The following is a 25,347-nucleotide window of genomic DNA, read 5'->3' as shown; positions in this document are numbered from 1 at the left end:
ATGAATAATATCGCATTAGTGATTACTGTAAAACGCTTTTTGGTACTCGTTCTAAAGCTCATGCCTGGATCAAATTCAATAACAAGTATATACGAGTATTGTTCAGTAAAGTTGTAATTTTTAAAATTCACATTCAAAACGCGTGCGCTCATGAAACTTCCCATTTGTGACTGAAAGAATTTAATATAATATTTTGATGACATCATTTATGTGTATAATTAAAAGTCATTGATGTCATTGAAGTGGTATTTTGTGGTTGGTAAAAATGTTGGTATGTTTTTGAGGTTAAAATGTTTTCTTTTAAATGTTGTCCAACAAAATTCGTTTACACCATTTTGCTCGTTTAATGTGCACCTGTTAGGGTACGTAGGCTTAACTGAAAATGGATGGGATGCCGATTAAGCGTACACATGAAAATTTGTTGAAACTTTTACTGAAATAACAACGGCATGAAGAAATATTTACACAAACCACAAAATCGGAAACGACAGATGGGCACAGACAAAATACAAGTATTACGCTGAAACAACACCGAAACATGCAAATTTAATAAATATAATATGAGTTATATTGTTGTTTGTTACAAATTAAATTAAATATACCTCAACACTGTGTCAAATTGTCATCATGTCTTGCACATGTGCCAACTGAAAATTAATTCATGACTCGTTTTTTATCTTTCTGTTTGTTTGTTGTGTTTGTTTCGATTCGATGTACATTAATTTGGTAACTTTGACTGTTGTATCACATAGTTTATAAATGTATAATAGCTAGGCAGTGACAACTCAGTCACCGCCAACAATTTCGAATTTCATTTACTATTATTTCAATGCTGAGAAATGCGTGATTAATTATTAAAGGCACAGGCAGCGTACGCCAGCCGAAGTTAGTACCAGCATTCATCAATCATTAAAGCTTTTTGATAGGTGCTTAAAAATGATATTCGGAAATTACCGAATTATACAAAAGCGGGAGTTTTCTTTATAAATTTCTGATGTGTTTTATCGCCACTGTTCTGGCTTATTCAATCTAAAGTAGGGTAGTTTAATCAAACTTTTAATTAATTCAACGTTTCACGTGTCACTGTCAACTATCGATGAAATATTATAATTTGTATTATTTTACTGGAAATTATCAAAATAAAGAAAGTTCGTTTTTGTTTAATTGATTTTGTATTTCTCTTTAGTTTGTTGTTTTTAGTTAGACAGGTGAACATACCATATGGTGATACTAATTTTCAATTGAATATATTACCTACACCTCGACATAAATCTGTTACAAAAAGCGCACATTTATCGGATTCATGGAGGCACTTTCCAAGAAAATGGCAAGCAATAAGTAAGCGCAGTGTACAACGAGTGATAAATAGTTAGTAAGTATACGAAACTGTACTTTCGCGCTCGGACAGTTTGACCAATCATTTGTTATGCACCGCGTACGGACCTCCCAGCGTTTGCTGTGCCCTGCATGGGCGAGTAAAAAGAATGAAAAACGAGCGACTTTCGTTGCTGACTTGTGAAAAATCTAACCTTGTCTCGGCCTGGTCCAGAGTCTGCGGCAGACTCAAACGTTGAGATGAAGCCTCTCCAGAGAATTCCATAGCGGCGGCGCCAATGAACATAACCTCAATTTTTTTATGCGCTGTTTGACCTTGCGCTTTTTTCCCGCGAGAAACTTTCCCAGCAAAAAGCAGAGAATTATTGGAATTCTTATTGTTGTACAATTCAAGACCTGCTTCATTCCTAATAGAATTTCATAGCATTCTCTCGACAAAAAACGATTTATTTTAACGGATATAAACTTTTATTGGCAATTTCCATTTCTATTAAGGGAATCTAGGACAAGTGACGTTGAATTTTCTTAGGTTAGATTACACCAGATTCGTGCTCATTGTCACGCAAAGAACGACACAATTCAAGCGACAGTTGGGAAGATCTAATGATTGATGGTCGACGAGACTTTATGTCGCTGTTTTAGTCGTTTACTCGTTCTACTTCGGGCAATGTCGTAGTGGAATGTGTATTCTTTTAACAATTTCGCTCACAAGAAAAGAAGACATCTTTGTACTTTTATTTGCTTTTGTTTGCGTGTTTTTTTTTTACTTTTGAGTCTGTAAAGCTCCTAGTCAATCGGTCACTTGAGTGACATTGAGATGCGACTGCCTGAAACTTGCGAACATGATGTAGGACAAGTAGATGTAGGACAGTTCAACATCTCGAACGTGTTTCTGTTGCGCCAGCAGATGGATATTGTGGACACTGTAAAGGTATAAAAATATCGACAGCTTAAAGGTTCCAATTTCGCACGTCACTCGAAAGCCTATATATGCCAGCGCCAAGACGAAGGGCTTAAAGTTTTGCTAAAGAAGACTTACGCAAGTTTTGCGAGTCGTCAATGTGTAAACTAGACACGTAGAGTGACGAAAAGTGCAAACTAGAAGCCGGAACAAAGAACTTGGAAAATACTATTTCCGCGAACATGAGACATCGTCACAAACGTTTCCGGTTTTCGCGCCTCCAAGGAGAGATGGAGATAATAATTTTCTTTTTCACGGAGAGAGATTTCTTTACTACTTTCCGATCATAACATTTTATGGTGATTGCGAGGAAGACTTTCTATTTTTTGCAAGTTTTGTCTCTAGTGAAATCAGTCAGACACGTGCAAATCGTGCTATCTTCTGATCTTTTTTACATTTCCAGCAAACTTGCTCGCTTGTGCGGAGAGGTCTGTTGATCAGAAAATTTATTCTGCATTTTCAATTCGGCAATTTAGATGGACTCATTTCATCTCTTACATCAATCAGAGATACCAATATACATACACTAACTTTTGCCTGCGACTTCGTCCCGGTAGTGTTTAATAAAAATGTAATTCGTTTTTACTCTCTTGTTCTAGACATAGTAGGTAGTATGTGTCAAGTTTATCAATAAAATTTGCAATTTTATTTGAAAGAAATTAATTATATAAATACTGTATTACAAATACTGCGCTTCAGGGGGCCATCTTGGATGCAACTACGAGTATATAACTGTAACTGTGATTGAATCTTGAATCTTGAATGAAAAGGATTGTCTTTAGGGTTTTCCCCGCAATTATTTGAAATTTTCTCGCCGTAAAAACCATCCTTGGACTTTAACAAACTTAAAAAAAAAAGAATTGGCCAAATTGGTTTAGTCGTTGTTGAGTTATGCGCTTACCAACAGATTTTGCGATTCATTATTATATTATAGAAAATATAGTAAATTGTTACATACAAATATACATTTATACACTTATATAAATATTTCCGGAGAATTCTGGTGGTCATCAATATTGCACATATGCGACATTTTTAATTGTGAAACTTAGTCATTGTTCACAAGCTGGCACCGTTGAAAACATCATATTTAGGAAGTAATCACGAAAAATGCATAAAGATGAAACGTGCATTAATTATAAGTTGTGCAATGAAAGCGCCCACATGCACAACAAGCAAAAAATGAGAAAAGTGCATTCCGCCGTGATGGTAAATAATGGAAACAAAGCAATATACATTTACATAGGAAGTCGCGCAAAATGAGAGCTGCGAATAAAAGCAAAGTATAATGAATATCTATGAAAAATGTATTTGGGTTGGCATAAAAAGAACAAGCTTCACAATTTATTAGTTATACACGAATAGAATACTATTACTTCTAATACAGCATGCAAAAAAGATTGTGTTTAGTTGATGCTATAAGTTGGCATAATGTTGCCATGGAAATAAATTCATAGATGCAACCGATGGGCGGACTATTCTAACACAATTAATTCAATGTGTTGCAAGTTGCTTGAAATATATTCAATGCGCCCTGTGTTTAATTGCCTTTGCAAATGATTTGCATGTCTGCTTGGAAATTATTTATTTGTACCTAAAATTAATTTTAAATAGATTGATATCAATATTTCAAATATTTCAGAGAGTGCAAATGACAAATATAAATTTTCTAGAATGGAGAATTTGCGTTGATGAATGCCTCTAGGGTTATAAATAAAATTCTTATCCGCAAACAATTTTGTACGATTTGGCGAGAATATTGAAATAAGTTATACCTTGTTGAATGCATTCGCTCACGCAGTGGATGACAGCGTTTATTCGTACTCGCTATGCTCGGGGTTTTCAACGCATGGCCTGATATCGTTCAATGGAAATATAAATTACTCCTAAATACGAAGTCGTTTAGATAAATTTTATGCTCGCAGTCGTTTCGCCCCCGTGCGTAGTATGTATTGGTGGCGAGTCGACACATGGGGTCGCAAATTTTGCGAGTGATTTACGTGACTTTATTTATTTCAACTGAATTTATTGATATGGCTGTTAATAGACAAGCAAGGTTTAATGTATTTTTAACTGCCTATATTTGGAGATATGTTCCATACTGTGTTGTAATCTGTGTGTGGGACATTTATACCTTAAATATTGTGTCACCCTGTGTACGTGTAAAAATATGTGATGACTGCAGCGCAACTCCAGAAAGTCTGGTAGGGTTGGGCCGGGAAAACTCTACATAAGTACGCTTGCCGTATTCGTATATTTCGTATAGAAAGTGTTCCTTCGGCGTTTTGTACATGTGCGGAACACTACATTTTCCTATTCCGGACCGACAGATCGTTATGCTCTTCAGTACTTTGTATTCGTAGTCTATATATACTTTTTTTAAACACTTCATTTTTTATATATAGGCTACAACTATAATAATGAATTACATTTAGAAAAATGTGTAAAATGGAAAATTGGAAACAAATCTTTGATTCACATCCGTAACCTACTAATAGCAATGTAAAAACTAGCATTTTAAGCATTTGCGCGTAAAATTTTAACTTTGCATTTTTCATAGTAATTTCTCATTGCATTTCTTTATATATAATTGTAATTTTTATACCATTTGACTCCAAACCCACAATAATTTGAAGTCTAATTAATTTCAAGTTTTGCTCGACTTGAATTTGATTCCAGAAGACTTCCAACGTTCGCAAATTTTGCATTAAACAGTGAATGTACGGTACGACCTATAAATGGCGAATAAAGGAATCGTAGATTAGGAAAATTAATTACTAAGCACTTTAAATTTAATTAAACATAAATAATATAGCGAGCCACTTTACGCACCTCAGCAGCGCTCACACGAATCGCTCACATTGCGCTCACAATGAATGGCAAGGATCGGGCGTGAGCGCTACTTATGGAAGTGGCATTTTATTGTCGAAACTCTAGACTTTGGAACTTATAATGTGTTTGCGGAGACTTAGAATTCAATTTATTTAATTAAAAAATTAAATTGATGTATTTTTATTTTTGATTTTTTTGAGACAACTAGTACTTGTGTATGGTTGATGTTCGCGACGACATATGCAGAGGCAGCGGTTGGTTGCTAGGACACAAAACGAGAGCACACATAATTTGCACGCTTTGCGTGTTTGTGATTATTTGAAAAGGGACCTCCTTTTGACGCGATGCCTTCGTCATCTGTCACATAATGAAATTTCTATTTATGGCTGAATTCCTGTTCTCTAATGTGTGTTTGCTCTCAACATTTGTCATAAAATAGGTCAAATTATTTTCCATGCACGTTTTACCATTTCTCTTATTTGCTACACTTTTGATTAGAGGGATTAAAAATATATTTACATGTGTTTCTAATTTAAGATAGCAGTGTCACAAGGAAGACAATTACGATAATTAGGTTTAGAGCTAGATTTGTCAGCGGAATTGAGCCTCTGGTTCTAGATGTATCTAAATGACGCACATACATTTAGATTGGGCCAGGACTGTTCTTAGTCCATAAGTCGACCCCCATTCGACTTCACTCGCACGTTTTACGTTATTCGTTGCCTAATCTCCATTTCAGTGCCGATTCTAATTCGGCTATTTGCTGGGTTTGGAATGAATCCCAAACGAATTTCCGAACTAAAAGCGCACGCCGCCGTCGCACTCAGCCCGCGTATATAAATCTTTGTTGATCCGGGATGCCACCTCCTGTGAGCAGCTTTCTATTCTTCTTCATGTGGATATAAGGATTAGCTAGTCGGTGCCTCTCTTTCTAATTTCCCCTAGTCGCCCTTAACTATATCCAAATTCGATTGCGCGTACCAACGATAAAAGTACATCGGCCGTCGCTTTATCAGCGCCGATCTTCATTTCCGCATCACACACACGCAGACACATCAGCACGAAAAGGGATAAACAATTATACGCGTGTTTTATTTAAAGGTTATTTTATTGGGTTTATCATAAACTGGTCAGTATAAGCTTCAATATTAAAAGAATGAGGAAGGAAATGCAGGGTTTGACATAATGGTCATTGCAAGGGTGGTTATCCTTTCTTGAAAATAACGGTGCGCACAAAGGCCGCGAATTGGTTCCGGAACAGTATCGGAGAAGTGCTAAGGGTTACCAATTCTGCAAATTGGGGCCTACGCAAAACAAGCGATTGCCTGTTTGGGCAGCGTACTACGGCCCATATTACTAAAGCGTGTTCATTTTGCAACGATAAATTATATATTTATGAGAACGTTAGAAGGTGCCCGAGGCATGCGCAAGTCAAGACATGGGAGGGTTAAATGTTACTCAAACCGAAACTATCAATTTCTAATGCGGTCAGGGTTTCCACCGCAACCATTTCAAGAGAAGAGAAGACACAAAGGGTCTATTATAATATACGCTCTAAAATACGTTTGAATGATGTTCTATTACATATGTTTCGAATAAACAAACGATTTACACATATCCTGAGGAAGTGGTTGTGATCTCATAAAGTGCATTAAAATGCAGTAAGCGTACGACCAACCTTTCTGGTGAATCATCTGGGGAAATAAGTTTAACGTTGCACATTTGCGAAGCATTTGTTGAATACTTCAGGCATATTGAATGAGCTACCGCACGTCCCACCCAGATTACGTTTTATTGCCCCCTTTTCATTTCAATTCTCGAGGTGTGGGCGCGAGTTTAAAATGCAGCGGATTTTATCGAGCCAATTTGTATTCGTTCGTGCGACCACTAAATACTAATACCCTGCGCTGACGTGAGTATGTGCGGTGTGGCGTTGAGGGCCGACCACACTATCTGAGCCAGCCAACTCCTTTCAATAGCAAATATCCTCTCAATAGCAAAAACCCTAAAACCAAACGAGGACTGCTTACACCGCCGACCCACCGTGGCGTGTGGACTGGAGTGTGTTGCAGTCGGTGATTCTGTGCTTGGAATGCGATCTTGAACGCACGCAGGATTTGCTGCTCGAAGTAGGGTTTAATGGTTGAGAGTGTGGCGAGATGCGCTATTGCTATGAACCTTTCTCTTGCTGCTGTGGTGTGTGCGTTTCTCGTGAGCTCGAAACCAATTGCTGGGCGGCAGCAGTGGCGGCGGCCTTTTGTAAATGTTAAATTTGGCGGAAGGAACGCGAATTACGTGACTGCCATGGGGCTCACCACCGCTCGCTGCAGCCGAAAAGGATTAACGACCGTAAGTGGACGACGTTATGACTGCAAAAAATAATACTCTCAGAGCCATTCAGGTTGAAACTGGTGAAATGCTAAAGAAATTGCTTCAAAAGGCAAGGGATAAAAATATAACTAACAAGTCACAAAAAACTACAGAAATTAACCCTGAATGAGGCGGTCCAGTACAAAAGAAAGTTCTGCACAGTGTACACATTCATTACTTGCTCTAATTGGATCTCGCATAGCTCTAGGAAAGTTGCTTAACATTGACGACTGTGCGGAGCAAATTGCGAAGAAAACGTATGACGATGAAGATGAGGCAAAAATTAACGTCCAAGAAAATTGCTAACACAAACATTTACCGCCGCAATTGACATAATTATGTAATTTGTATTTTACCAATTCATGGTTGCTTGAAATGAACCGAAATGATTTTTTACTGAGTTAACTGAGTTGGTTTTATGTCTGCATATTGTATGCATATTGGAACGCAAAACAAAAACTCTTTGATAATTACAAAGAAAAAAGCTCAGTTTACATTCTGCTTGTGTATGTACGTTCACCAACTTTGATTTATAAATCACACTTGTTTTGTATCTTTTCTTGGTAGGCATTTGTTAAAAGAGCGTTGGCGATGTTGGCGTGCATTGAAGAAAATCCCACATGGCACAAACGGAGAGCAAGTGCATGAAAGTCAGTTTTTAGTTGCCTCAGGTTTGCCGCAAAGCGTGCACGCGGGCTCGCGACGTATAAACGAAGAATAAACGCTCGCAAAGGGAAACCTTTTGCTCGATCCGGCGGGGAAATAAAATTTCGCCCGCGGGCCATGCTCGACGACGTGCACCGAGCTTGCACGGTTTTTGAGCGCCACAACAATCGCCAAGTCTCTAAAGATTCCCTTTTCCAAATTTGCGCTATGCTTATTTTTTTTATTTATGTGAATATATTTTAATAACTAACGTATGTTTTTCTTACTTCTTTTTTAGGATATATACTGGAGCGATCAAGAGACTGGCTTAAGGGTGAGTACAGAATCATTATGAATGTTTATTCTGTTTTCTTTGGGCTATGGAAAACCCCTGTTAGCATTTCGTTAGCGTTGGTTGTAGAGATCCATTGAAAGCCTGCAATAAGCGCAACCGAAGGCAAATTTGTTACTCAAATATGTTTCGTGCGCATTAATTGCGTCGAACACGTTGAAATATAACGACGATGATAATAGACGTGGGTGGCATCTCTCTGAATCCAATTTGAGGGTTATCATAAACAGCGCATACTATCGTTTGTTTATATATATTTATACCTATATATTTATAAAAGGTTCAGTGTAATATTTGTTGCCTACTCGTGTAAATCCAACCGTATTATGTCAGATGATCAAGCCTAAAATTAGAATAATCAGCAGAAATTGTGCGCGTACCTACTGCCATTATATTCTTTGCGCAAACAGAATCTCAGCTGGTTGTAGATCTTTAGTAAACAATTTATTACTGAATATACAAAGTAAGTATCCTGCGTTGCAAATCCTTTTGGTGCAGGTTTTCTATAATGCCGAGAGTAATCAAAGGCATATGAAATATCAAAGTGAGCAAAAAGTAATGCATTTGTAAGACGTGAATTTCACATTACGCTAAATGTAATGCACGTAATGAACGGATGAAAGGAAGCGAATTATAATTTACGTGCTTGTTATAAAATATTTCTGTTTGGAGGGGATGTAAGATGTAAGGAGAAGCATTTAAAATTTGAAGAGTATCAGACGTTATTTACGTAAATTAATCGAAAGTGAACGAAACTACAACGTTTAATTATACGTTTTGTAAATATTACTTTGGAATTTTATGCTAACTTTGCTTTGAATCATGTAAGTTTTAAAATTAATTCTTGATAACAGGACGCCAATAGACGTTTGTTAGTACTGTCGAACTGGCGTGCCTGACTGACCTAATGGACGCGCACTACAAGTGGGCTGATGCTTCGTCGAATGAAAAGGGTATCACTTAACACCGCGTAATTACAAGCGTGTAGGTGAAAGGTGCTCTCGACGCTCTCGAGTGGGCTTCTAGCGCGACGCCAACGAGAAAGCACTAAAAAGATGCGTCCTCGGGAGCGACGCGAGAGTGACTCGACTACTCTCTTTCAACACTCGATTCACTCAGTCTTTTTGTTTTCCGTTCTATGTATGTATATACTTACCTACCTATCTACCTAGATCTTGCGCATCGCTAAGGCAGAGAGCACTCACCGCACTCACATCCTGATGTATTCTTCAATAGTCGAGGGGTTTGTCCGAGTACCACTTGTAAATTTACGCCATTTTTCGCGTTTTTTTTGGTGGACGTAATGTATTCTTTGTTTATTTAAAAGCCATATAATTTTGAAATCAGGCTATATTAGACTACGTTAGGGATAACTAAGGTAATGTAAATTGCCTACGATGTGCGTTGAATGATGATGAAATAGTAAAATTAATACTTCCAGAGCATTGAAGACATTGCGTTATTAAAGAAGATTATGAGGGCGTGCGTCGTAAACATCTTTTATGTGGTTGACCCGACATCGCATTATGTACTCAACTTGCGCGCCGACGACCATCCATTCCACAATGGCGCAGCCCGAATGTGTCCGAAACATTTATGGACTCATATGTCCCATTCGCGTCTCGTCTCTGACATAACTTGAGCATCACCATCGTCAAACCGTACTGCACATTTTTCAGTTTTCGGCGCTCTTTTCTACTATTACTTAGCTTTAGTATATTATATGTTTTACGTTTGTTGCATCATCTTTGAGATATATCATCATTCCATAAATTTATACAATTATACAATTTTAAGCAATTTCATTCGTATAGTGAAATAAAATATGAATATATACATCTTCAAGTGTGCAGGATACCGCTTGAGAAATCTCACGTCCTTATTATATACCTTTTATTGCTGACATAAAAATTGAAAGCAGACGAATAATATTGCTTTTTACACATAGTGAGAGATAAAGTTTAGCGACTGCATTAATTGTCGTTAAATCGTTTATTGTGTGACTGCAATGCGCAACGCCGGGGGTGGCGGATGGTGGTGGTAGAGTACAGGCTTTGTTTATTTCTCTGCAACTGTGTCACGAGGATATAAATATTGGCGAGAGGCGTACGAGGATTCCATGCTTATCGGTTCTGCGATTCGTTGCGTCAACGGCGACCGTAAAACGTTGTTTATTCATTTTATTGTGTGGTGGTAGTGGTGGCGGCTGGCGCCGGTTGCGTTCATCTTGTGTTGCGCCTGCTGTATTACGACTCTGACCCACACCACCAGCCCAAGTTTTCCTCGCTTGGGAACAAGTCTTCAGTGTGTTGTCTTGCTCGGTTCTTGGCGCCACTGCGAGATTCGCTATGGCGTCGACGCGATTACGCAACTTTGAATTAGATTAATCTGGATCACATTTATAAATGAGCGATGAGTGCAATACAACAACGCATGTGTGTGCGTGTTTGAAAGTTAGGAAACTACAACAAAGCCGAAGAAACAGAAGAAATGTTTGAGATCTTTTTTACAAGCTCTTGTGTTGTTTATAAAGTTCTAATGTTACAAGAATATTGTCAAGGATGTCATTTGAGTAGTAAAACGTAATTATTTGAATTTAAAGTTTTGCATTTGATGAGATACAGTTTTGCCATGTTCTTACGCCTCGTTTCAAGAGTGATTTATTGAATAATGCGTAGGTGGCGCAGCGGGCGGTTATGCGAACACAACGTGTGCGGCACTTTGAGATGTTTGAAGTAGTTGTGAAGTGCTGGCGCTTGCGATTGATTCGAGTTATAGAAACTTTGGGTAATCGCTGCGATTTGCGCGTGATTGAGTTTGCACAAGTTAAAATTTCTTCGAGGAATGTATGTGTAGAAAGTTTTCCTTCTACTAAAATGTCTTTAGATGCCTAGATTATTATTTGATTGTCACTTGCCGGCAGGAATGCATGGAAATATTTAATTATATTCGAATTTTCGGCATATTTAATATAAGTTTAGGTATTCATAACGCAAAGCAAAGTTCAAACTCTCATAAAACAACATTTAACAACACTCCAAACTTAAAACCGGTGGCGGACAAAGCTCCCGCGTGGACGCTGGGATTTTAAATGAATGTATTAAACGAGGCGATGAAAGCTCCATAGTGAGTGTTGGTTGATGTTTTGTTTCGCTGTCTCCTTATCTTTATCGTATCGTATTATTTTCGTACGCGGCTTGACGAATGACGCTCTTCTTAAATATTGTCCTTTTTTTCTCTTTTGTTGTGACGCACAATGGCAAACAAAGACAAGACATGAATAATCGTCAGAAATGTTTAAAGAATTTTTGAAAGCTAACAAGCTCTCGTAATTGTAAGAATGCAACACAAATGCGTAAACAAAAACACAATGTGAAAAAGCAACGACTCCCAAGGAAAGGATCAGACAAATTAAGACTAAAAACTACTGCGGAGAGCAGTGATGCACGTAGAATAAACAAGTGTTTAAGTGGGCGTTAAAAAGTTTTCGAATGCGAAAGGTACACGCGTAACAAAAAGTTGCAAGCAAAATAAAATAAAATAAAATTATTGGGGTACACAAATGTGGAGAGTACGTAAATGTTGGTGGAGGGTAGGAAAGACAACAATGGCAGCGATAATTTCTTTGAGCATTCGTCCAACTAAATTAATTAACACCAGAATGCAAGCAGCGTGCGCCAGGAAGCCGGGAGTGAGCGGTGAGCGTTGCGAATGTGTTTTCTCATCGCGCATAAACGGCGTGAAGTCGAAACGACGACGACGATGAATTCATTAAACGATGCAAAGTTTAAACTTCTCGAACAATTCGTGAGTCTCCAAGGCAGCAAACTATAGAAAGTTTACGTGTTAGTAAATTTTGCGTCATCACAAGTTGCAATATTGTGATCGTAAAATTACTCAGGTGAGAATTGAAGAGTTGAAGTTTGACTTTTGCGCCAACAAAAGTGCAAATTGCAGCAACAAATCAACAAGACAAACGCACGACAATTTAAATAGTTGTTAAAGAACATGCAATTAATTTAGTGTTTTTCATTGTAAAAACTTTGCGTTTAGCTGTGTTTTACTCCTGGTTGTTTTTTCTTTCGTTTTACCTCACATTTAGGTAAAGCATTTGCACGGCGTGGTCTTGAGAATTTATTTATTCGCCTCGTTTTTGTTTACTCCGGCACGTTTTTGTTTGTTTGTGCGCGCGAGTGAGATTAATGCGCTATCGATTTCCCACGAGGTATATGCTGCTGGGGACACGTAAAATTCCGGTGCGCAGAGCGATAGAAATTATTGGGAATATTTGCGACGGTGGATTGGCTTTTGCGGTCGATCGCTGTTGTAGAGAAGTTCGGGGCATTCGGGAGACACCTGTCATCTGTCAAAATATATTTATTTGATTGCCAACCGGAGCACAATCGCGTGCAGTTGTGCAAAAAGGAGAAAAAAGGAATAAATCGGAAAATTGGCGTGGAGAAGTTCGGATTCGGACGTCGGTGGACGGTGTTTCTGTCAACTTCAGCGGGTTTTGGTGTTGGTTGGATCAGATCAGGGCAAGAACGAACAAAATCAAAAGAAAATTGCACATGGACACACGTTGAAGCGGTGTAGAACCAGATAGACATGGTGTCGGTAGCACGTAATGGGTGTCCACGTCCTGTTGGATTGATTTACAGGTTGCTATCGAGAATATAAACTGCAATCATAAACTTGGCTGATGGAACTGTAATATAAATTACCGTATTAGAGATAGAAAGACCAGTGCAAATCAACTCTGATAGTAGTGTTTCGGAGGATTTAAAATATTGGTTTTCAATGTTTATATTTGCTTTCGTTTTTTACACCTTGTTTCGAAGTTTTTTTATTTTTAGTTTTTAATCAATGAACACGCCGCAGAATTTAATTATATTCAATAGTTTTCGTTGATTTTAACATTTCTTCTATATGTCTTGTGGTAAAGGTAAAATATGGAATTTTGATTTAATTTTTCAGTCATTACTAAGTGAAAAGCATTATTTCATCAAAACCACCCAGCGCCGGTTGTGATCAATAAATTTATTGTAGGAGGATAAATATGGCGAGGAATCTAATAAAAGATAAAGTGTGACGTGGGCGCCTGAAATTTCTTCTTACGCGCATCTTTTGAGAATCCAAAGATTACAATTCGATTTGCTATACGGTTTGCTCAGCGGCTCTCTTGTGAATTCTACAATTCAATCTTTCTATAACGTCGACGAGATTATTTGTTCAATATTGGGGATATATTTTCATTCATGACTTTACTACCTTTCACCTATGGAATATTATGAAGCTTTTATTGCTTTTATTTTATAACGCCTGTCACCAAATGTTATTAAAATATCAAAATCTATATGTGATAATTTTTTTTATTTGTAACCGTTAAATTTCGATATAAAAAATTTTAAAATGTTAGTGCATGTGATATTAGTGAGTAAATTGTGTTCGGAATTGATTGCTGTCCATTCGATCAACTTGGACGAGATGAATCTGCTTATGCCGTTCAAAGACTTTCAGGATATAATTTATGACATTTACGGTCTACGAAATGAATATTCAATTTTTTGGCGTTACTCACCCGAATTGTTTTTCCAAATCGCTGATTATATAACTTTTACAACGGCATTGTTGTTTGGCGCAGAGGGTCGCATCTATGTGTTGATGAAGGACTACGATGAACCATGGAACGACAATTTAACTCAAATGAAAGTCATTGATTACGTTGAAGAAAAAGCGCAAAAACGCGCACAGTATGATCCGTACGAGGTGAAAATTATCCGCGATGGTGAAAAGGACAGCGAAATGCTCGATGCGGAAATGTTGGAATCAATTGTCGACGAGCACGAACCAAGTCGCAGTGATGCTGACGTCATTGCCTATGCTACCTCAAAACTGACAGCAGCACCGTTTTTTACCGCTGATTTTTCACCACAGGCTAGCTTGATTAGTGCATTAAAACAAGGTAAATAAGGTTTAGAAATAGTAGTTTTATAGAATGGGGTAATAAATAATTGTCTATATAAATAAAATATAGTAGACATTGAAAAATAACAGAAAAAAATCGGTGCGGAAAAGGACGCGATATAGGTTGAGGAATCCCATTGAATATGTTTTGTTGGTCTTGTTGGTCGGTTGCCAAATGGCCTTTTGATATCTCTGGCATTCTCAGCGGGCTTTGCTTTTGCTTTTTCATCACGTTAAGTTACGCTTTCTGTTCATCTCGTGGCACTTTTACGCCACGTCGCTGAGTGCCTTCCACCGAAATAGGTGTAAAGTATATGGCAGTGGGTAATAGACTACAGGCCCATGTCCAAAAAATTTATGGGTCATATGAACCATCAGGTGACCTATTTAGGACGATATAAGATCATAAAATAATAAGATTTAACACTATGCCGTCACTTGTAAGCTGTCCAACTGAGTGCTGGTGAGAATTTGAAAGTACAGGCAGAGTGAGTACATTTCGGTCATATATTTTTGTACGGCATTTTTACCATCGATAGATCTTTAAAAAATAATAAGAAAGCGCGCAGTGCCGTAAAAAAATAGTGCGCCACAAAGTCGGTAAATTTTTCTGATTTTCGAAAATTTCCAGGGTAAATTTGGTCATTCGATTTTGTACGGCATCAGTTTCGTACTGTTTCAATACAGCTTCTAATCCATTATTCCGCAACGCCGTACAAAAAATCATGCGACAAGGGGAAAAATTGAGGGTTGCAACCCCCTCTCTTTCCGTGGTCCAGGGGGTGATTTGAAACAACCCAAAATTAATTTATTTCGAAAGTATTTTATGCATAGATAATATTTTTTTACATGCCGTACATTTTCGTTGGTCCAAAGGTTTGTAGGGAAAAAAAATTCAAGGAAAAATTCATATAACGAAATGTAAGAAAAATCCATATAACGAAATGTAAGGTGAAATCCATGACGATATTTTTTTATACGGCATTTAGATAGTTTATTGTCACTTATTTTGTATTACCATTTTCAAATATATCGAATTTTTCTAAAAAATAGTTGTTTTATTTATTCACATCATTATAATGAAACAAATCAATTATATATATTTATCAATAATGTTTGAAGCATATACTAAACCAAAAAGTATACAAAACTGTTGATACTGGGATTGACAGTTTCAATTCTTGGATATTATATACACACCGTTTCACTTCAGTTAGACGTCATAATGATTTTATCATATTATCAATTGTTCTCTTCAAAAATATGTTAATGCCGTACAGTATCAGATGGCCATAAAGTACCCTTAAAATGGTAGCGTCATTTTCATCAGCCTAAAAGATATGGTCTGCATTAAAATGTACGGCATTATTTTTCCTAATTTAATTACCTTAATACTATTTAAAACAAGGGAAAATGTAGAAAATTGCTATCTTTCATTAATCTATGAATATTTAAACTTTTGCAATAATTTAAAAATTTCAGTTTTGTATTTCTCTGTAATTTTTTTGAACAGTTTCTTTTGAACGGCAATACTATATAACCATTGTATTTCACAATATCATGTTAAAAAAAAAGTTCCCGTACAGGGTCAAATGGTTTTACAGCTTTATACATCAAGTATACCATGAAATTAAGATAATTATTAATATACATTCAAATGAACAATAATTTTTGACGGCAGTATTTTTAATAGTACTTTTGAGTGCTAGAGAATGTTTTGGAACCGATGCCGTACTTTTTCAAATCACCCCCTGGACCACGGAAAGAGAGGGGGTTGCAACCCTCAATTTTTCCCCTTGTCGCATGATTTTTTGAACGGCGTTGCGGAATAATGGATTAGAAGCTGTATTGAAACAGTACGAAACTGATGCCGTACAAAATCGAATGACCAAATTTACCCTGGAAATTTTCGAAAATCAAAAAAATTTACCGACTTTGTGGCGCACTATTTTTTTACGGCACTGCGCGCTTTCTTATTATTTTTTAAAGATCTATCGATGGTAAAAATGCCGTACAAAAATATATGACCGAAATGTACTCACTCTGCCTGTACTTTCAAATTCTCACCAGCACTCAGTTGGACAGCTTACAAGTGACGGCATAGTGTTAAATCTTATTATTTTATGATCTTATATCGTCCTAAATAGGTCACCTGATGGTTCATATGACCCATAAATTTTTTGGACATGGGCCTGTAGTCTATAAACATTACCGAATGTTTTTCAGACTTAATGTCGAAGTATTTTTACCAAACATTTCTTTTTTTATTACTTTTGGTACGAAAACACGTGCTCATCGAATATCTTTGACTTTGGTGTAGTTAAATAAATATTATTTGATCAAAAAAGTAATAGTTTTCTACATCAGATGCAGACATAGCAAAAACGTCGAGTACAGAGGACGAACCAGCAGCAAGAACAGCCATACAATACAGTGTGTTATTATAATATTCAACTGTGAATATTATTTGTAACAAATGTTAGTATTCCTCGAAAGCCTCTGTATTTCGACGAATTGGAACAAAAAATCCTAGTGACCAGGGCTGGAGGATTCGGGATGGAAGAGACATAAAGCGCATTTGAAGAGGCGCACTTTGACCTGACCCTATAAAAAGGCTTGATCTTCCATGGATTAAAAAAAATCCTCTTTTATGAAGGGTTAATATTAAACGTCAAGGTTAAACATTTTTAAATTAATTGCATATTACAATATTATTTTTGAATATTGTTGAACTTTATGCCTTGATGTCTTTCACTACACGACGTAGTTTATCCGTCCTGCGTAGGTTTTCATCTTCAATCATTGTCAATTTTATGGGCAATCTTCTTTATGGCATCTTTTTGTGTGTGTGTGTGGCTTTTATGCTTCCTGCAGGTCTCCGAATGTTTATTTGCATTGAAGTCCGTGTTGATAGTCCGTCTGCTGGTAGGCTTTTAGTTGATTTCCTCGACATTTTTGTTTTATACTTTGTTGGCGTTTTAGTGTGTGGACAGGAGGTTTTGCCATGAAAATTTTCATATTTCACCTGTAATTACTTACGAAATTCTCATACATTATATTTATGTCGCAATTGCAGTCAAGTGATGATGGTGGAGGTACCGGGCGCCCAAGCAAACTATTGGCAAGCGCTTCGGAAATCTGATGGCATTGCATTAGTTGCCTACTTTTGTTGAGTGCTTGGTGCCTCTTGTTGCCAACACACATTGGGATTAAAAGTTTTTAGTGTATATCTACAGATTGTTTCAAGAAATAGTTATGATTATTTGTTTTCAATGAAATTTTGATTAAAAGCGAAGTTTTAAATTAAGTTTATTTGTCAGTTTCTTTTTCTTTAAATTTAGTATTCAAAAGTATGTGAATCCTTTGCGTGCGTATCACGAAATCAGTGCCGATGCTTAAGGAAGCTTTTCAATTATTCAAACGAAATTAGTAGCTCTGAGAAGTCGACGAAATCAAAGCGCAAAGCAGCAATCGTTGCAAAAGATGTAAATGCATTTGAATACATTCACAAAGCATTGTCTCTAATGAAATGAAACTAAGTGCGTTCAACTTAACGTGACATTCCTAGTTACGTTTAGATTTGTGAAGTTGAATCAAAGACCGACGCCTAACAAATTCTTTCAATCGATCTTTGTAAATCCTAAGGTATATTAAGCTTCATTAGAAATGCAAAATAAACATGGTTCCTAAAAATTATTGCGTGCAAAAGTTTCATACATTTATTAGAGTCTGTCTGTCTCAGTCACAAGTCTAAAGTTGAAGAGTACTCACCCACACTGTATTACGTTGCGCTGCCAAGTTTCCAGCAACTGAAAGGCGTCACCGACATGCGGATATCTATAGTTTGTTGAGTAGTTCTTGTGTTGTCGACTTGCCTAACCTATTTTTCGGTATTAGGCCCAATGCCGAAATGCTCGCATATGGAAGCGGTAAAGTTTCTTAACAACCAAAGCGGCAACACAATTGAATACAAAACCGAATGCGATCGATGGAACCAAAATTGAGAGAAAATCTTTTATTTTTTGTTGTTTTAGGTTGTTCGAAAGACCAGCGTCGATTGGTGCCACCAGCCGAGGTCACATTTGATCGCGTTAGTATGAAAAAAGGAAAGAAACAAATAGATATTCCAGATAACAAAAAATCGAAGAAAAAGTAACAATAGAAGTCACAAATTGCTACTAATGATTATAATGTTTTCGTATTCTCATATAAAATTATAATGTAACTGTTAATATAAAATTATTAGAGTGGAACAAATTGGGATGAAAATGCGCTTGACGTCTTTTAAAATTTCCCGATCGAATGCACAATGAAACGCGGAAGGTCCTAGCGAAAGCAACGACACAAGGGATAAGGACTGATAATGAAGTACGAAAATAATGAAGGACTTTTGCGTGGTGCCGAATACTCCTTTTAGTTTTCGGCTTCGGCACGACATTCGAAGGGCGAATAAAATGGCCCAGCGTGCCGAATGCCGAGAGCATGCGAAGCGATTGCAAATCGAAGGGAACGTCAAGGCTGTGTGCGCGCACAGATAAAAACTCAGCCGAGCAAACAAGCTTTGGATGCACAGGGGGTTGCCGTCGTAGAGAAAACAAAAAGGGGCAATACGAGAGCATCACAGGGAGACAGAGAGGTGGCGAATGTAGAAAGTAATAGAAAAGGCATGTGATTTATATCGGCGCCCTCGATAATTATTGTTGGCCATGGATTCACTTTCGGGATTCACTTTCGCGTTTTCGGCATTTCCGGCGGACGCGGACAGTTTCAGGCCGTTCCAGCTATCCGGGATTTCGCATCCCCGACAACTCAGCTGTCCCGGGGCGTACACACCCGCGTTTACGCATCGTTTACCAATGATCGTTTCTTATTTTATTTTAACCACCATAAAAAAGTAAAACATGAAATTTATAAAAATTGTGTTGATTTTAATGACCATGCAAATATTACTGCATAACATCAGTAGAAACATTAGTGCATTTTTTATATTATTAAACGTTACAATTTTCAGGCCCTTAATCTACTAAATTGAACCATGCTTTTTGTACTTATCTTGTACTAATAAAATTGTAGACATTTTAAAACGTTGCATATTGTAATCGATTTTGAATGCGTGGTTAATAATATCTGCGCGCGCGCCAAATGTATATCAAGCCACGTTTTAAATTATTAATATCGTGTGCAGACGACCACGCTTATTCAGATTGGTGGTGGTTGTGCTAGGTAGCACGTAGCAGCCTATCGCCTTCGCATCCGCCCCGCCGACGAGGGGTGTTTTATGGTGATTTAATAGTTGAGGTGTGTAAATATGAGACGGTGAATTAGTGCAGAGCCAGGACCATGAAATGAGGCAATAAATTTGCGTCCTCCGCGTGTATATATTTCCTCCGGCATGCTCCCGCTTCGGACCCGCTTCACTACAGTATTCCCTAGCATCTCCTCCGGTTACGTTTGCATTTCAGGCTTAGGATGTATAATTATTTGCATAAATAAAAAATATGCTTTTTAATTAAATTTTATTATTTTGTCGATTTTTTTATGTTTAACCGTTGTAAAATGTAAAAACGAGCAAAAACATCATTTTAATTAAGTGCAACTCTGTGTTTTCTTTGACAAACTACCGGTGGCTCCGCTGTGGACGCAAGCGTTGAAACAATTCAGGTAAAATAAATGGCAGCATTCAAGGGTCCAGGAGAGCACCCGGCCACACATACCAATGCTCGACGATCGGCCAGGATAAGCGAACAAATGTAGGTACCTCAAGTAACTCAAGGACACTACTGCCACCCTTAACTCTCACAACACGTCCAACAACCACTAAGTGTAGATGGGGCGGTTGTGTGTTTGTATATTAGACGGTGTAAGCAGGCGTAAAGAGAATCGTAATTAATCGTAATGTTGGTCTAATTAAAGACTTTAATCACCCGTGTGTAGATAGATAAATTGTGTTGTTCCAGGCCACAGCAGAATAGACATATCGTGTTTCACTTTTGATATCAGCCATCCTTTACGACCCAAAGCGAGTGTCGCGCGTGGGCGGCAATCTTTTATTTCTCGGATAACTTTTGGCATAAGCTGCGCCAACGCACACAATAAATTATGCGAGCTTCTAAACAAAGCTTGGGATTTAATGCTCAAAGAAAAAGTTTTATCTGTTAATGAGAAAACTTAGATTTTTTGTTTATAAAAAAATCGTGTCTTTTCTTGTTTGGGATTAATTGATTTTTTGATTGTTGTAAAACGTTGTCTGCTTTCTAATTTAAGCATAAATTTTGACTTCCTAATTCTAACTTTTCATTCATTTAATTCACCGAAGCCTGCAAAGTTTTAAAAGAATTTGTTTGAATTATCTGGGGTCCTAAAATGGATTGATTTCTTAATACAGATATGAAGCGTGAACATTTCGATTAATTAACGTTTTGAATGATCAGCAGAAATGCTCCTTTTTTGTCGCTTTGAACGGCATAACTTTTTTAATCACATCCAACATTTTTCACACTTTATATTTTTGAACTGGAAAATTGTTTTGAGAGCAATTGTTGAAAAGAATACTTTTATACTTAGAAGTTAAAGTAAAAAAGGTTTAAAAATTTTAAAGTTTTTTTTTTCAGTTTTATAACTTAATACTTTGAATTAATTGATACTTTCCGAGTTGTATTTTCTTCACGAAGAGTCTCAGGTGCGCCGTGCATTTTTAATTAACCCTCGCGTAATTGCCATGCCTTACTTAGCGTTCCGAAGGACTTCAGATGCTGGGTGTAACGGCAGAAATTCTTTAAAAACATGTACCACATGTTTACATAAAATGCACAAATACTACTTATATTAAACTAAAAACAAAATTAAAATCATGACATTGTGTTAATATGTGAATTGAGTTGAATTTTTTCGTGTATAAATTTCAAATAATTATTACTATGGATTACATATTTAACAATGAAGATAAATATGATAATCAATTTTTAAATCAAATTATATGATAGTTTAACATTTTTTGAAACAGTATTTTGTCTGCTAGTATATTTTTCAAGAGGGCAAACTTTGGCGAACAACTTTTTTAATGTGCATACTTCTTATCTTCTTAAGTAGTTAAAGAGGGGACGCAATGACTAATTAACAACTACATTTCGAGCGTGCGCTTGGGCATAGTTCTGAAGTTGTGTTTTCTTGTCAAGGACTGGCGCAAAGTACCTACGTGCTTTTTCAAAATTTGTGAAACAAGTTACTCTATCGCTATGGTTATGCGAATGCACGAATTGCCTCTTCAACTTTAAGGCGTCATAATGTTCCTACTTTTCAAAATCAATAATAGTAATTTATTTTACTCCGACTTTAGTTTGGAGTGACTTTTACTTTTGACATTCCACAGCGCAAACTCCGGAGATCTGTAAAATGAACATCGGACGTCGAAAGCGTCATTTTCGGAAGCTATATATGTGGAAGTGTATCCAGGAAGAGAAGTCGTTACTTCAATTCGGGCACCACGTCGATGTTGCCGTTAAATTGGCACTTAGAGAAAGTCACCGCGTGCGCATCGGAGCGCCACGTTTATTGTCTTTCGTTTGATGTTTTTGCGTTATCTGCCAGCGCCACCGAGCGTCCCTTTATATACATTTGGAGTGTCTGGAGCGCGTGCTCCAGACGTTCGAGGTGTCCAAGTGGAGGGAACACGGGTAGTGGGAAGCATTCGTTAGTGGTTTTTCTTGCTTTTCATATCCAAGCCAAGCCGGTTTATTACATTCACTGAACTTGACTTCTGTCCTCGCTTTCTGTAGGTTTGTGCATGTATGCCTATGTAACACATACATAGGCTTCATCTCAAATCGGTCCTATTTTCATTTTCATATGTAAAACTAAACTGGCTTTTTTACAATTCCTTTATTAGAGCACTTTTTTCCACGTAGTAAAAAGCTCAAAGGAAAATTATCATCTGAAAAAAATGGTAAGGTGGGTTTTATATAAATTTAACTTGAAAAAAAAACTCACCTTCTTTGGAATGATTCCATTAAAGTTACTTAAAATATTTACATTTAAATTAAATTTTAGGGGTTTTATATTTTTTCAACACCTGTTCTCGGTTCATAATTTTAATAGCGCACTTTTTCCTGCAGTTTGTTACGACTTGTTGTTTGTGAGGAAGTAAAAGGATGCACGTTGGAATTTTCGCATGCGGAAATTCACCCCGGCGCTCGACAATAAAGTGCACATCGTGTGCCGTCGTGCGCGTGAACGAAGGACGCGGCCAGGAGGTGCCCAGGGATGCGAATGAGGATGAGAAGACAATGCTGCCATAACATTAAGGCCGCACACGAGTCTTCACTGTGCGGTGGTATGCGTCTAATATAATGTCCTCGTCCGCTTTCGGGGCCTCTCATTCCGAGCGCATACAGAACATCACTCTTCCACTACACCAACCTTACGCTCTACGCTCAATGTATAGCAATGGCTGCAAATCTAAAGAAAAGTTAAGAATCTTATTTACTTAGTCAAATTAGTTGCTTTCAAACGAAGAAGATATATCTACAAAATGATTATACTAAATAAAAATATAAGTTTTGCTGCAATGCGTCGGGGTAGAAATTGGCGAGAAATGAAAATGTTGCCCCAGCATCAATTTTACCTGCATACACATGTGGGTATACCAAACCTCAATACTTGCGCTTGAATTTGCGAATCAACAAACGGAGAGTGAAAAACGTACGATGACGTTGATAAGACCTGACTGCAATATTCCATGGGTGTGAGTGCACACGTACACGTACTTTCAGTAAGTGTACTTTGTTGTGAATATACTCGTTCCCGCGAATTGTCGTATAAGAGCGCTACTACCATCAGCAATGTGAGCGAGTGGTGAAAACGTTTTCTTCTTGCGGTGTGCGGAGCTCGCGGCTGCAATTGCTCGTATATCTTATTATACTCGGGTCGCACGTGAAATAAATAGAATTTCATCTCACTGAGGTGCTTCCGTGTGTACGGCAGGTATTTATATTTATCATTTAGTCTTGCGCAAGTGGTACTTTAGCATTTTTACTAGATATTTTATTATAACCGCAAGGCACACCAGCCTTACATCTCAATATTAATTTAAAGAAACTATAATAACTTTTTGTATTTTTTGTTTGCAGTTTGCGGCTATAACCTGTTAAATAGACTCGCAGGTAAGTGTACACTAATGATTCTACGAAACCTGAACTTATCTCATCAGAGTTCATAATTTTACGAATTATTATTCTCCAAGGTGCGCATGAATACTTTGAAGTTCTAGCTTTTCGTGTTGCTTGCTTTTGCGACAGGATCGAAAGGCCCTCTCTCATCTCGATGTATGGAATGTGCCTATTAGCATTCAATGGCTCCGATATCACTAGCAAGTCGCATGCTGTGTTCCACTCAGGTACGCGCATAAAGCACGTGCTTGGAACTTCTTATGACAGTTACTCAATGCCGGAGGTGTCCTGTCTTCGCTTCATGTCAGCGCGCAAATTCTCGTCGAAATTCTCTTGCCGAAATTCCATGGCGCTCGGCCGGAACAAGTAATTAACTGTACTTTATGGTTGTAGAATTTAGTGAAGCGCGTGCCAGTTCACATCACATCGTAATGTCATTAGTATCGGTGCCGGTGCTAAATGGGCTCGTATTGACGACGAAAACGCGCGCAGAGATATTGTGACTAAAAGCGGAACGCAAATGCAATTAATATACGAATCAATAGATATCAATTAGGCGGCGCGGTGGGAAACATTTCGTTTTATTTTGCAAAGTGTTGTCGAACATAATTACCAGTGAAATTAAATTTATTTTTGAATTTAATAATTAATTGCCTAAATCGCAAACAATTGTGTGCGCATTTTTAAAATTGGCGGAAAATTGAAGCCAAAAACGTAATTGCATTCATTTCACAAAGCCCGTTATAACTAATATGGCATTTGGAAAACATGTTTGCCTCTGCGAGCTTTGGCAGGCAAGCCTACCATTACTGCACAACCGATGCAAACACTGCAAACTGTGGCATTATTTCAGTCATTTGCGAAATATTTACGCAATTTGCTTTCATTGCTTTAAAACCAATACCGGTGAAATATCCGCACATTTCCGGTGAAACATCAAACATCGGACAACACAGTCAACAACAATAATAACAATAGCGGTGAGTGTTGCACACGCACATATTAAATAATAACTGCAAATATTTGTTGGATGTTGCAGTAAAAAAATCTGTTTTCAATATTCATAAGGTCTTGCATATTTTACGTAATTTCACTTCTGCCCTTTGCTGTGCTGTCCGTTTGCCACGCTTTGTGTTTGTTGATTGCTGGCAATTTCACTGGACCGAACTGAAGGCAGAAGCGCGTGCACATCAAAACGGCAAATATTATATTTGTGTGTGCGCGTGTATGTTTAGCGCCGCCGCCGCCGCCGGCAGCTGACATAATCGCAATATATTGCAGAAATGTTAAAGTTTACGCCCGGTGGTATGCACATATATATGTTGCTCAGCCGCCCACGCTTTATGCATTGCCCGCGAACGTTTGACCATCGGTAACATATAATTCCACCAGTGTAAAGAGTGAACACACCCATTCACACAAATCAGAGTATACTCGTATTTGGATGAATAAATCATTTAATTAGAGCTAGGTTATTAATTTGTACCGATCGCATGTTGATTAATTTACGGCTCCCTACGTATGAATATATGAATAGGTTCAGTGGGTGTATTCGTTCGGCAATTTCGTTTTTCTCTTCCTTTTGTTAAAATTTACAATTTTCAAAATTTATATTTCTACTAATATTGTTTGTTATTTTATAGCTATTTATTTGCAACAACGCAATAAAAAAAAACAGTTTTTATATTGTATGTTTGATGTAAAGATGATGCTTCGATACC

The 25,347-nt window shown here is 37.5% G+C and overlaps 2 protein-coding genes and 1 long non-coding RNA gene across 4 annotated transcripts in view; 2 read left to right on the top strand and 1 right to left on the bottom strand.

Moving 5' to 3' along the window:
* Window positions 1–25,347, top strand: part of LOC135799004 (uncharacterized) — a 43,532-nt gene that overhangs the window by 1,175 nt on the left and 17,010 nt on the right. Inside the window, exons 2-3 of one of the 2 annotated variants that reach the window (XM_065312015.1) lie at window positions 8,442–8,477; window positions 23,588–23,620. The gene's annotated coding sequence lies outside the window, so the exon portion shown is untranslated. The remainder of the gene's footprint in view (window positions 1–8,441; window positions 8,478–23,587; window positions 23,621–25,347) is intronic. The other variant, XM_065312016.1, reaches the window with a different exon arrangement.
* LOC135799005 (uncharacterized) lies at window positions 12,483–14,213 on the bottom strand. The gene is made up of 2 exons (XR_010549864.1): window positions 14,077–14,213; window positions 12,483–13,203 (listed from the first exon to the last, which is right to left on the bottom strand). It is a non-coding gene; the product is annotated as an uncharacterized lncRNA (long non-coding RNA).
* LOC135799003 (uncharacterized) lies at window positions 13,822–18,704 on the top strand. The gene is made up of 2 exons (XM_065312014.1): window positions 13,822–14,460; window positions 18,497–18,704. Exons 1-2 carry the CDS (start codon window positions 13,908–13,910, stop codon window positions 18,616–18,618), a joined length of 675 nt encoding a protein of 224 aa, XP_065168086.1. The 5' UTR covers window positions 13,822–13,907; the 3' UTR covers window positions 18,619–18,704.

This window comes from Atheta coriaria, unplaced genomic scaffold (assembly GCF_025399875.1).
Source record: "Atheta coriaria isolate IRGN ID8LTWV9N9 unplaced genomic scaffold, Caltech_Dcor_3.1 hic_scaffold_9_pilon, whole genome shotgun sequence".
In the NCBI taxonomy this organism is placed as follows: Eukaryota; Metazoa; Arthropoda; class Insecta; order Coleoptera; family Staphylinidae; genus Dalotia; species Dalotia coriaria.
Note: the sequence above shows the minus strand (reverse complement) of the source record. Positions and strands in the feature narration are given on the sequence as shown.

What these genes read in the sequence shown, in the direction of transcription:
- LOC135799003 (XM_065312014.1), top strand. Translation starts at nt 13,908, where the DNA reads ATGTTAGTGCATGTGATATTAGTGAGTAAATTGTGTTCGGAATTGATT. An exon ending in GATTAGTGCATTAAAACAAG is followed by an intron (nt 14,461 to 18,496) that starts GTAAATAAGGTT and finishes TTGTTGTTTTAG; the next exon opens with GTTGTTCGAAAGACCAGCGT.